Genomic DNA, 12,473 nt, shown 5'->3' with positions numbered 1-12,473 from the left:
AATGTTTTTTTCAAGCAGTTCGTAGTTGAATGAATGAATGAATGAAGAATTTTATTTCGGTCATACATTAAAAAGAACAAAACTTTACAATCTGTGTGAATATGAACCAACACTGTATCCATTTCACACAGCGTTCACATAATCAATGACCGAAAAAGGAATAGGCTGAAGCCACAAAGCTTATTTTTGCCTATCATAGTTATCCTGATTTAAAGTAGATTACACAGAACAGAAAATGAAAACGCAACACTAAACCAGTCAACCAGCGTCAGTGTAGAAGCGACAGCTAACATTTCAATTCATTGCTTTTTCATCAGTTCTGATAAAAGGCCATCAGCCGAAAGCATTAACTGTGTTTTGCTTTGCACAGACCTTGCTGTAACCTGCAGAGTATTACCAGTATTTTCTGCTTGCTTCAGAATTCCAACATTCTGAGTAGATTTTGAAAAGACAAACACAAAGGGTGGTGGGTGTATGGAATGAGCTGCCAGAGGAGGTAGTTGAAGTAAGGACTATGGCAACCTTTAAGAAGCAGTTGGACAGTATGATGGATAGGACAGGTTTGGAGGGATATGGGCCAATACAAGCAAGTAGGACTAGTGTAGCAGGGACATGTTGGTCAGTGTGGGCAAGTTGAGCTGAAGGGCCTGTTTCTACGCTGCATGACGATGACAAAATATATTTTCTGAGGTATTAAAGTGATCCTTCTTCTGTAAATTTGAATTATTTTTTTACTAAATGCCACTATGGTCTATTTTTTCTTAATTTTATTATGGGTTTATGCATTCATTGGAAGAGAGATCAAACTAACAAGAAAATGATTGGTTAATTCATCAAATTCACACCATTCTGGTTTCCTATTTATAATTAACTCTGCTGATTTTAAATAAAATATATTCTCATAGGTCAACTGATTTTATTTTCCACATTGTTCAGTGCAGAATGCACTTAACATTAAATATTAAGCTCTCAACCCCGTGGAAAAGCTTTACTAATTGCTTATTTATAAAGCTGGACTACAGCACCACCTGGGGGCCATTTGAAACACAAGTTGGGCATTCAAGCCTCCATGCCTGCCCTAGCATCCAAAAATCTTGACCGAAGCACACATTGCTGGAGGAGTTCAGCAGGTCAGGCAGCATCTGTGGAGGCAAAAAGTCAGGCCAAATTTCGGGTCAGTGCCCTTGTTTAGAAAGCTTGAGGGTAGTTTGGTTGGGAGAAAGTGATAAAGGCGGGAGGTGAAAGGAAGACAAAAGGGTGTCAGAATAGAAGGGAAAGCTGCAGAATGTAAGAGTTTCATTGCTCTGGTTCTTGTCCGGTGCATAGGATAAGTAAATACTCTTGATGCGATTGGGCTCGAGAGGGTACAGAGATTTGCAAGGATATTGCCATGACTGCAGGAATTATAGTTACAAGGAGAAATTGGCTGGGGTTATTTTCTTTACAGAAATACTATGGGGAAGTTAAAGGAGATGAATACAATTGTGATGGTGATTTGACAGGATGACCCTAGTCCTCTTGGCAGAGAGGTCAATAATCTAACCACGGGACAGAGATTAAAAGTTATTGGGAGAATGGTTGAAAGGACAATTTCTCGACATGGTGATCTTATAAAGGTGTACAAAATCATGAGAGAAATAGATCGAGGAGATGCACAGAGTCTCTTGCCCAGAGTAGGGGAATCGAGAACCCTAGGACAAAGTTTAAGGTGAGGGGGGGAAAGATTTAATAGGAATCTGAGGGGTAACATTTTCACATATGGGTGTATGAAACAAGCTGCCAGAGGTAGTTGAGGCAGGTAGTATCGCAACATTTAAGAAACATTTGGATAGGTAAATGAATGGGACCAGTTGAGAGGGATAATGGCCAAATGGAGTCAGGTAGATGGGACATGTTGGTCAGTGTGGACAAGTTGGGCCGAAGGGCCTGTTTCTACGCTGTATGACTAGAGCAGTGCCACTCTGGAGGTCTCTGTCTTAAAGGCTAAGGGAATCTAAATGTTCCTCATACACAAAACACACGGAGATGGGCACAAAAAGAGCCACAACAGCACCATGGATCAGAAGCGGCAAGGAAAAAACAACACAGATGACTTATTTTTGGATCAGCATGAACTCAAGAGCAAAACTTTGTGCACTCATAGGAAAGTTAGATGCAAGGAACAACACACACACACACTCATCATCAATGATCACAGTCCACCCCTAGAACACCCAGATAATCTATGACTCAATGTAAGGCCCGGGGCAGAGCTTTAGTCTCAGTCAAATCCTGTTCTTTATTCTGATGCTTGAAGCTATTTAAAAACATTTAAAAGTAATATAAACAATGAAATGATATATCCCTTAAACATTTCAATAAAAATATAACGATTACTAAAATGCTTAAAATAATTAATTTATAAATAATTAATTTAAATATTAAAAAATATCATTGCCTCCTAATCTATCGTCCAAAAATCTCCATTGAAATAATGGCATTTCTAATCATACCCCTAGTCTGATTTAGCATAGGATTCAAAGCAATTCCTCTGTGTGATACTGGAGAATCATAATACTGTGTTGTACTATTGGATATAATAGAATCCAATGAAGGAACACAGTAACAGGTGGAATGACATGTAACTCAGTAAGACAGATTTACAGTAAGTCTATATAAGCATGGGAGTTACTTCTACTGCAATGGCTCCCTATGGAGCATTCACTCAATACATATATAAAATGCAATCTCCTGGACACTTAAAAAACATTTTTGCCTCAAATTGACAAAGATTCTAAATGGAACGTTATTAGCTTTCTCAACCGCCAATTCATAGAGCCGGGAAATCGGATGACAATGGATAAAATACCAGGACCCAACCAATGATCCAAAATATTGGGGCTAAAGTAACATTCATCAACAAAATATTTTCATCCTGGAAAAATGCCTCAAAGTGCTTCTGAGAGGCACATCAAGGATGATATACATGGAGGCGGGCATGCTTTCTTAAAATGGAGTGCTAGTCATACTTTTCCTCTTTGTTCATTTCTCAACAGTTATCCAGTTATTCATAATCTAAATCAATGATTTGGATGGGGTAAATCAAGTATGACACATATAAATTTGTGCATGAGAGAAAATGTGATGGCATTCTGGTTGTGAAGAGGATGCAGATATTCATAGGGGTATAAGCAAGTTAAGTGAATAGGCAAGGACATAGTGGGTGGAATATAACGTGGAAAAATGTGAAGTTATCAACTTTGGGTGGAAAATAGAAAGATAGAATTATTGTTAAATGGTGAGAGATTGAAAAAAGTTGAGGAGTAGGTGCTCAAAGGAACCCGAGTATCTTTGAAACTTAACAAGCCAACAGAGCAAGATTTTGAAGAAAGCAAAAAAATGTTGTCTCGGTTGCAAGATAAATCGAGTACAAGAATAGAAACAGCTTGATCAATTTGAATTGTAAAGCACTGTGGTGAGATGTATCTGAATCTGAATACAGGTCTGATCACCCTGCCTAAGGAAGGTGATATTTCTGATAGAGGGGGTACACCAAAGGTTCAGCCAAGTGAATCCTGGAATGATAGGTTCATTATGAAGAGACTGGGCCAGGCCTTGAGTTTGGAAGGAGGAGAGGTGATGCAGAAATCCAACATTCTTCTGGAGCTTGACATGGTGTGTGTAGATTTGAGGTTGGGTCTGGCAGATCAGTGTAGAATCAGAGAGCACAGATAGGAAAATGAGGAATAAGCCATTCAGGAAAGAGATTAGAAGAAATTTGTTCACCCAAAGGGTAGTGGATCTTTTAAAACCTCTACCCAAGGTTCAGTCACTGACCATCCTAAATTGATGGATTTTTAGACATTGAGAGTATCAAGGAATGTGCAATTAGTGCACAAAAGTGGCCCAAAGGTTGATTATGTTGAATGACAGTGCAACACAAGGGGTCGCAGGGCATACTTCTCTTTCTGTTGCTTATGTTTAGTCTGATTTGTCCTGGATAGTCTCAAACTATTTGGATATTTTGGATGGTTAAAATGCTCTGCCTACTGGCTGTCCTCTCGAACTATCTCTGTGAGTCACCTCTACAGGACACCCAGTCTAAAATATGCTCATAAAGCTGTCGTATTTGCCTGGGGTTTTCAGTTTAAGGGCAACTTTGGGATGGTGATGATGGGAGACTCTGATTGTCATGCATCAGTGTGGAGTAGAAAGTTATATTCTCACTCTAGGACATGGTCGTTATCTAGGACGTATGACACAAATGTCACTTGGCACTAGATTAGATTAGATAGCCTTTATTGTCATTCAGACCGAAGTCTGAACGAAATTGCAGCAGTCATACATATAATACAATAAAAACAACAATAAACACATATTAACATCCACCACAGTGAGTCCACCCAACATCTCCTCACTATGATGGAGGCAAAAGTCTTAGGTCTGCAGTCTCTTCCCTCCTCTTCTCCCTCTGCGCTGAGGCGATACCCTCCGGGCGATGTTATAAAACAGTCCCGCGGCTCAAACACCGCGAGGTGGTTGAAGCTGCCGCCCACCAGTCCTGCAGATGCAGCTGCTGGCCCACGGCCGAACCCTGGACTCAGGCCACCACCGCCAGAACACCGTCCCAGCCACCCTCACGTGAGTACCGCACCGTCTTCTGTCTCGGGCTGGGCCGCCCCGACATGGGCGCCGAACCTCCCCCGGACCGGGCCGCGCCGACTTGGGCGTCGCTTCTTCCCCGGGCCGGGCCACCCCGACTTGGGCGTCGCTTCTCCCTCTGTCCGGGCCGCCCCGACTTGGGCGTCGCTTCTTCCCCGGGCCGGGCCACCCCGACTTGGGCGTCGCTTCTCCCTCTGTCCGGGCCGCCCCGACTTGGGCGTCGCTTCTCCCTCTGGCCGGGCTGCCCCGACGGGCCGGGCCGCCCCGACATGGGCGCCGAACTTCCCTCGGGCTGCGAGCGCTGCACCTCCCCGAGCTCGGCCGCTCCGACGGGAGCCTAGTTCCACCCTCGGACTGGCCGCCCTCATGGGATCGTCCCAACCGCGAGCTCATTGCGAGTCCTGACGGGCTCTGCCTCCAGAGCCTTCCGGAGCCTTGAGGTCGTCAGCTCCATTAGGCCTCAGCGCAGACGGAGGCAGAGGGGAATACGACAAAAAGGTCGCATTCCCCCGCAGGGAGAGACTGCAAACCCCGTTTCAACCCCCCCCCCCCCCCCCCCACAAAACACAAACTAAAAACCAAAAACTAGACTAACCAAAACAAAATAAACAACACAAAAAACACAAAAACAAACGGGACTGCCGATGAGCCGCTGCAGCCAGAGCCGCGCCGCCACTCCGAGTCAGCCAATGCCTAAATAATAAGGTGGTCTTGCCACAGGCATGCAAGGACTGCTTCATTTGTTGTGGAGTTGCAAATAGAGTTGAACATTATGTGATCAGCAGTGAGCCTCCTCCCTTCTGAGGTTTGGTGGAAGGAATCAGCCAAAGATAAGTTAACTTTTCAGGCCAATGAATGAAACCATTTAAAATTGTATACGAAGGGGAGGTGCAGGAAGACCAAATGGGAAGATGTGTAGGAGCAAAGACACAAAATGCTGGAGCAACTCAGTGGATCAGTCAGCATCTCTGGATAAAAGGAAAAGGTGACGCTTTGGATCAAGACCCTTCTTCAAACTGAGAGTCAGGAAGACACAAAATGACCGGGAGAGATTGGTAGCACAATTGGTAGCGATGCTGACTGAAGAAGTTGATAAAAGTATGCAAATAGAAAATAAATAAATATCAGGAGGGAGATAGAAATGTGAATGCCGGACAGCAAGACTTGAGACTGTTACGCCTAATCAACTAAAATAGTTGAATTTAATACAAAATCTAGAGGTCTAAAAAGAGGCTATCGGGTGAACAGTATACGAGGCCAAAGACAAAGAGATCAGAGATCAGAAAGCGAGCGCAGAATTAAACTGCCATGGGGACTGGAAGTTCAGGGCCACCTTTGTGGTTTGAACGGCAGTGTTCTACAAAGTGATTAATCAAATCCTGTCTCTCCATTTCTCCAACCAATTGAAGGGCTTCCCTTTTGTTCTTCCTGCCTCTTCTAACTCTCTGCAAACAAAAACTTACTTAATTTCTATTTTTTCCCCCAATTCTAATGAAATGTCATTCACTTGAAACGTTAACGCTAACTACAGCCGCCGCCCTGTCAGCAGCGTGTCCGTTTTTTTCTACTGTTTTTGGTTTTTTAGTATGTTTTACAGTATGTTTTTGATGTTTCTCGGTGTGTTTTGTGTGGGGGGGGTAAGGGGGAAACCGCTTTGGTCGCCTCCTCCACGGAGACGCGACTTTTTCCAGGTCGCCTCCCCCGTAGCCTAACAGCAAGGATCGGCGCGGCCTTTCCCGGAGACCGCCCGGGGCTTCAGCGGCGGGCGAAGCGTGGACTCTCGGCGTGGAGCTGGGGCTCGCAGGAGGGGAGCGCTCCGTTTCACTGGCCCGCGGCAGCCGGCAGCCTGAAGCCGCGGTCTGCACAGCTCCAGATGGCGCGTCGTCTACAGCCCGGGATCCCTCGTGGGGGACCCGGGGGAAGGAGAAGCTCCGAATGCCGGCCCGCAGCCAACTGCTACCGCGGGGTCGGTGTGAACTTACCATCACCCCTGGAGGGGAGCTTCGACCGCCGGCCTTGCAGTCTGCGGTGCTTCTGGCTGCGGCGCGAATTTTAAATCTTCGACCGCCGGCCTGCGGCCTACACCAGCCTGGAGCCGCGGTCTCCAGTGGGGAAGAGCCGATCCTGGAAGTTTACTTGTCCTTTATCATCTGGACGCCCGCAACGACGTCTGCAGAGGGTTGAGGTCCCGACCACGGAGGGGAAATGGAGGAGGACTGGCCAATTTCTGTGCCTTCCACCACAGTCATGAATGCTGTGGTGGATGTTTGTGGTACATTTTTATTGTGTATTGTGTGTTCTTTATCATTGTACCGCTGCTGACAAATTCATTTCACTTGCACTTTACGTGCAATGTGACGAATAAAACTGATTGATTGATTGATTGATTGCTGACCTGCCGAGAATTTCCTGCATTTTCTGGCTTTATTACACCAGCGCATTAACTGTATTTGGTAGTCAATTTTGAATGACAAAAATGACAGATGGAAACACAAGTTAGTTAAAAAGGGAAAAGATTTAGTGGTGTAATACAAGTGACCAGAAGTGAGCTTCCTATTGTAACAAGCTTCCTGTTATAACAAGGCCTAATAAGGAAGCTAGATTTCATCACAAAAGCAAAGAGGTCCACTCTAGTTCAAGGCAGTGCTGTTTGAGAATAGGCCAACATGATTACAAAACAGTGAATAAATATTTTTCTTACCGGGGAGCAGCAGTCGTACATGAAATAACAAAGGGAACTGGTAGAGCCAACTCTTCTTTATTAGGAAAATTAAGGAAAGATCGGAGAAAGTAATCCCCCAAAAACCCCCAACAAAATGTGGTACAAACTAGTTCCTAATCATCTGAGGTCAAATTAACTGCAGATTTTAACCTCAGCTTGCATGTATACTGTGCATTGTCTGTTTCAAAATGCATGCACTGTAACATGTTGTATATTTTACTTTGCTAACCATGAAATATTTTGATTACATTAGAGTGGTAAGTTCTACACTGTCATTCTCGAACTGGAACATAATTTATTCGTAAGTCAGTAGGGTTTAAAAGAAAACTTCAAACCAAGGTCTCAGCTTCATTTCCATACGGCACTCAAAAATAACAATCCAAGTTACATGTTTTCTCATCAATTATTAACTTTGGATCACATTTTTTATTTATTTAATTTTAACCACGCTTTCAAGTCAAGATAATTCTGAAAATATTCATAAATTTCTAACTACTGTCTGATTATTTTGCTGATCAAGCTGTGATGGATCTCTTGTTGATAAAGAACATCCCATCAAACTGCAGTTGTCCTGCCAATAAATGTGGCCTTGAATGACTGCCATGTACATTACTCTAACAGGCAGTCTGCAGAACAAAGTTACAATGGAAATACAAACAAATAAAATCAATTGAGCACATTGTACGGTCATATTAGACTATTCTTTCAAGGAACTTTGTAAAATCAAATCAAATGAAACAAATCATTACGACCAAGGGAGACTACAAGGAGAAATTTGCACATAATATTTTCAATGACTGGTCTGCCTTGCACTACTTTAGTTTAGTTTAGTTTGGAGATACAGTGTGGAAACAGGCCCTTTGGCCCACTGAGACCATACCGACCAGCGATCCTCATACAATAGCACTATCCAACACACTAGGGACAATTTACAATCTTTACTGAAGCTAATTAAACTATAAGCCTGTATGTCTTTGGGGTGTGGGGGGAACGCAGAAGGTTAAGGGGGGACGTGGTCATGGGGAGAACATACATGCTCCGTACAGACAGTAGCAGGGAGCAAACCTGGGTCTCTGGCGCCGTAAGGCAGCAACTCTACCTCTGCGCCACAATGCCACCATTAATTTATTGTTTCTCCAAATTCCTCACGTAATAATTATCCACTGGCATGGAGAAGATGTGGCTTATATGAATCAGTGCAACGCCTGATACTTACTGCACCCCCGTGAGAGGCTACCAACATAGCATATGGACATGTACGACTCTCAGATATCATTATTTAAGTAACGGCTGTCTTAAAATATCAACGTAGATGAAAAAAAAAATGATTATGCAAAATTCTGCAGGATTACAGATCCCCTGGATCAATTGTATGAACTGTATCATTTTGGTATTAAAGAGAGGCCGAAGAGAGCAAACATGTTTCTATTGTCATGTTGCGAGAATGAGTGCCATTGAATAGGGCTTCGATTTTTTTGTGTGGCCCTTTGTTGGAAATAACTGTTTTAACTTTTGAAATAATACAGGGATATGGGCCAAATGCAGACAGGTGGGACTAGTGTAGATGGAACATGTTGGTCGGTGTGGGCAAGTTGGGCTAAAGGGTCTGTTTCCATGCTATATGACTATGATCTATAACTAATGGTGCTTGTGTCAAGGGTCAACTATAAGCATAAATTACAACTGTGACTGCCACTTGTGTTAAGTATTGCGGGAAAATGCCACCCAATGGCCCTATTTTTCACATACATTTTTAATCCAACAAGTTTTTATGCTCCTTTGCCCAGCACTCATTACTTTTGCGTAGTAATAAATTTAGTAGTCATTTTCAGTGATGAATACTGTAGCTTGGGTGGAGAAATCCAAAAGCGAGATATATTTATCATCAAGTCCGTTATCAACTCAAATTACATGAAGGAATCTCAGCGAGATGCATAATCTTTTCAGAATTTAAGATTGGAATCTCACCTTCTTTCAAAGTTTCCTTTGTTAAGCCTCTTCCATAACGTTGATCAAATGCCACATAGCTGTCAGATGAAAACTGGTAAACCTGGAGGAAAATTACAAATAGGATAAAATGCTGTCGTTCACTTAATTTAACAGATCTGCAGGATGCTGAACATGCGTTGATCATTTAAATAAATTTAAAATAAAATGTGCACAGTGTATCTGCAGAAAACATTGAAATCCTCAAATGCACAGGAAAAAATTCATAAGCAAGGATTGTGACAGAAAAATAATATACATGAATCCTTCAATTTCAAATGGGTAAACTTGGTTACGGCATCAGTTCAAATGAACTTTATTTTGAATTAGATCCACTGACTCACCACATAATGGGAACATTCACTGCTTGGGCATATCACTAGAAGCTCATGTAACACACAGCGAATAGCATTTAAACCAGTGGTACAAACACTTTAAGACACTAATATAGGAAAATAACTCTTCTGCTTTATTTCTCCAAAGTCACAGTTCTAGAAGATTGCAAACGATCATGCAAAACGTTATGGGATATTGAAATGCAAGTTTCAAAGAGAGGAGACTCAAGGAGGAACTTAACAACAACTAAGAATTTGGGGACACAATGCTAAAAAAGGATTAAAATAGGATTGAAAGATTTCACATAAGAGCATCACTAACATGGGTTTATGATGAGAAAATACATTGTGTTACAAAAGACTATTCAATGGGACGAGGAATCATGAAAAAGATTTGGAAAACAAATTTATTTGAGCCACTCTGCTTTAGTTAGGAGAAATGGCAGCCATTCAACAAATCAAATCCTTACCTGTGGTTTATAACCCACATTCCCCCCCCACCATAACTCCTCAAAATCCTCACTATTTTTTTGCATTTAAACTAATTTGTCATAGAAGTTCATTAAATGAATATAACAAACATGACATGGAAGCAGAGCTAGGTCAGTTTTGGCCCCTCATGCTTGCTTCACAGTTCATGGTTGCGCTGGTGATACTTTCCTGCACTAACTTCAGATCCATCGATCCCCAAGTGGGTGATCTAATGTTTACCTAATTTCTATCTGCCATGTTCAACTCATTTAGTTAACTGGGTTGTACATCCTTAAAGTTCTTTATATCCCACTCTAGTACCCAACTTTCTATCATCAGTAAATGTGCTTGTACTAACTTGCTCCCTTCAACCAAATCTATATCAAATGCCCTATGAAGCCCTGCATGTCAATTCATGCCAATGATTGTTGATGCATACTCTTGGCAAATAACTGCAACTGGATTCATCCATCCCTAAAGGATAATAGAAGAATACGAGGATGCAGCCCTATGCACTGCTTCTACAGAAAATGGCCAGGTTATTTCAAAACGTTATTGCCTACAAAAGACTGACTTGACGGCATCCGAGCCCACAAAAGATTGACTTGACTTGATATTAATATGCATGCTTTTCATTACTTTCTCAGTCAAAGCGTGAACTGTCCATATTTTTTCTGCATTATAAATACCATTCAACATCCCAATTCTATCATGGAGTCAATTTTGATTTGATTATACAACAGACCACCCAAAATGAGAGGAATAGATCTGTAGACAAATCACAAAGTGTGCTGTAGTAGCAAGGAATGTCAACTTTCCCAAAGTTAACAGGGAAATTATTATTTTTAAAGCGCATTCATGGGAGATATTTTAACCAGTCTGTAAACACTCCTGCTAGAAATGGGTTAGTGCTAAATCTAATCTGAAGGAATGAAGCCAGGCAAGTGGATGAAGTGTCAGCAGGCGAGTACTTGGGGAGGGCGACCTCATACTTGTAACCCCCACAGTTATGTAAAAAGATAAGGACAGTTCAGAAATGAAATATCATAGGAAAGTGTAGGAAAGACTATTTTAATATTGTGAGGTGGACATAGCAAATGTAAACTTGGGGCAGTTACTTGCAAGTAAATCTATATTCAGCAAGAAGCTTTCAAAAGTGAAAATGAGAGAGTTCAATGCCAACATGTTCTCACATGTCGAATAAAGATAGCAAGTCCAAGCAACCCTGGATGTCAAGAGATATAGAGGGTTTGGAAGAAATGGAAGCACGTGTTAAGTTTACAGCACTGAAAGTTGGGGTAGATCCTCAGGAATAAAAAGTGGACGGTGAGGACGGCTCAAAATGTAAAAAAATTGGGAGGGAAAAAAGAACCCATGAAACATTACCGACAGATAAGATTAGGAGAAATAGCAACTCATTTTATAATGATGTTATCAGCGATGAGATAACCAGGGAAATAATTGGGACCATAAGTGGATACGGTCTTAAATGCACCGCCATTCAATATGATCATGGCTAGTTTCTATAAGATCCCCTCTCAATCTTAAATTCTAGAGTATAAACCAAGTCTATCCAGTCTTTCTTCATAAGACAGTCCCGACATCCCAGGAATCAGTCTGGTGAACCGTCTCTGCACTCCCTCTATGGCAATAATGTTATTTCATACCATTCGCTTTTTTACTGCCTGAGCACCTGCATGCCTAGACTGGTGTACATGGTAATATGAAAATGCCTATTATTATTTAAAAGGTTATAAAATGCCTATTATTATTTAAAAGGTTATAATATGCCTTAACAGGCTAATATGTCTCAAAAGCTGAATAAATCCCCAGGGTTTGATGAGACCTATTTCCAGTCGCTGATATGGGGGCTGAGATAGGGCCCTGGCAGATATATTATAGTATAGTATAGTATATCTTTATTGTAATTTTCCTGAGTATTCACATACCCAGAGGAAACAAAAAAAGTTGCTCAACCAGTGTCCATTCAGAGTGCAGTAAAAAATAAATAGAAATAAAAATACATATATAATGAACAAATTAAACACTCTACTCTCTACTAAACATCAATAGGCGTTCCGATCAGCAGCGGCACGATAATGGCTCTGCTGCAGTGTGTCCAGGTTGGTGGTTTTGTGAGCGATACTTTGGTAGGGAGCAAAGTCCGTTTATCAGTCTTATAGCCTGCGGGAAGAAGCTGAGGAGCATCCTGCTGGTTTTGCAGCTAATGCTCCTGTACCTCTTCCCAGATGGCAGGATGGAGAATATGTGATGCGATGGGTGGTAGGGGTCTTTGATGGTGGAGATGGCTCTGCTGA

General features: G+C 42.0%; 1 protein-coding gene across 1 annotated transcript in view; it reads right to left on the bottom strand.

Moving 5' to 3' along the window:
• The window catches only part of ipmkb (inositol polyphosphate multikinase b), an 87,466-nt gene that overhangs the window by 17,817 nt on the left and 57,176 nt on the right, over positions 1 to 12,473 (bottom strand). Inside the window, exon 5 of the mRNA XM_055647245.1 lies at positions 9,332 to 9,413. Within this exon, the coding sequence (XP_055503220.1) occupies positions 9,332 to 9,413 (82 nt within the window). The remainder of the gene's footprint in view (positions 1 to 9,331; positions 9,414 to 12,473) is intronic.

This window comes from Leucoraja erinacea, chromosome 15 (genome assembly GCF_028641065.1).
Source record: "Leucoraja erinacea ecotype New England chromosome 15, Leri_hhj_1, whole genome shotgun sequence".
Lineage (NCBI taxonomy): Eukaryota > Metazoa > Chordata > Chondrichthyes > Rajiformes > Rajidae > Leucoraja > Leucoraja erinaceus.
Note: the sequence above shows the minus strand (reverse complement) of the source record. Positions and strands in the feature narration are given on the sequence as shown.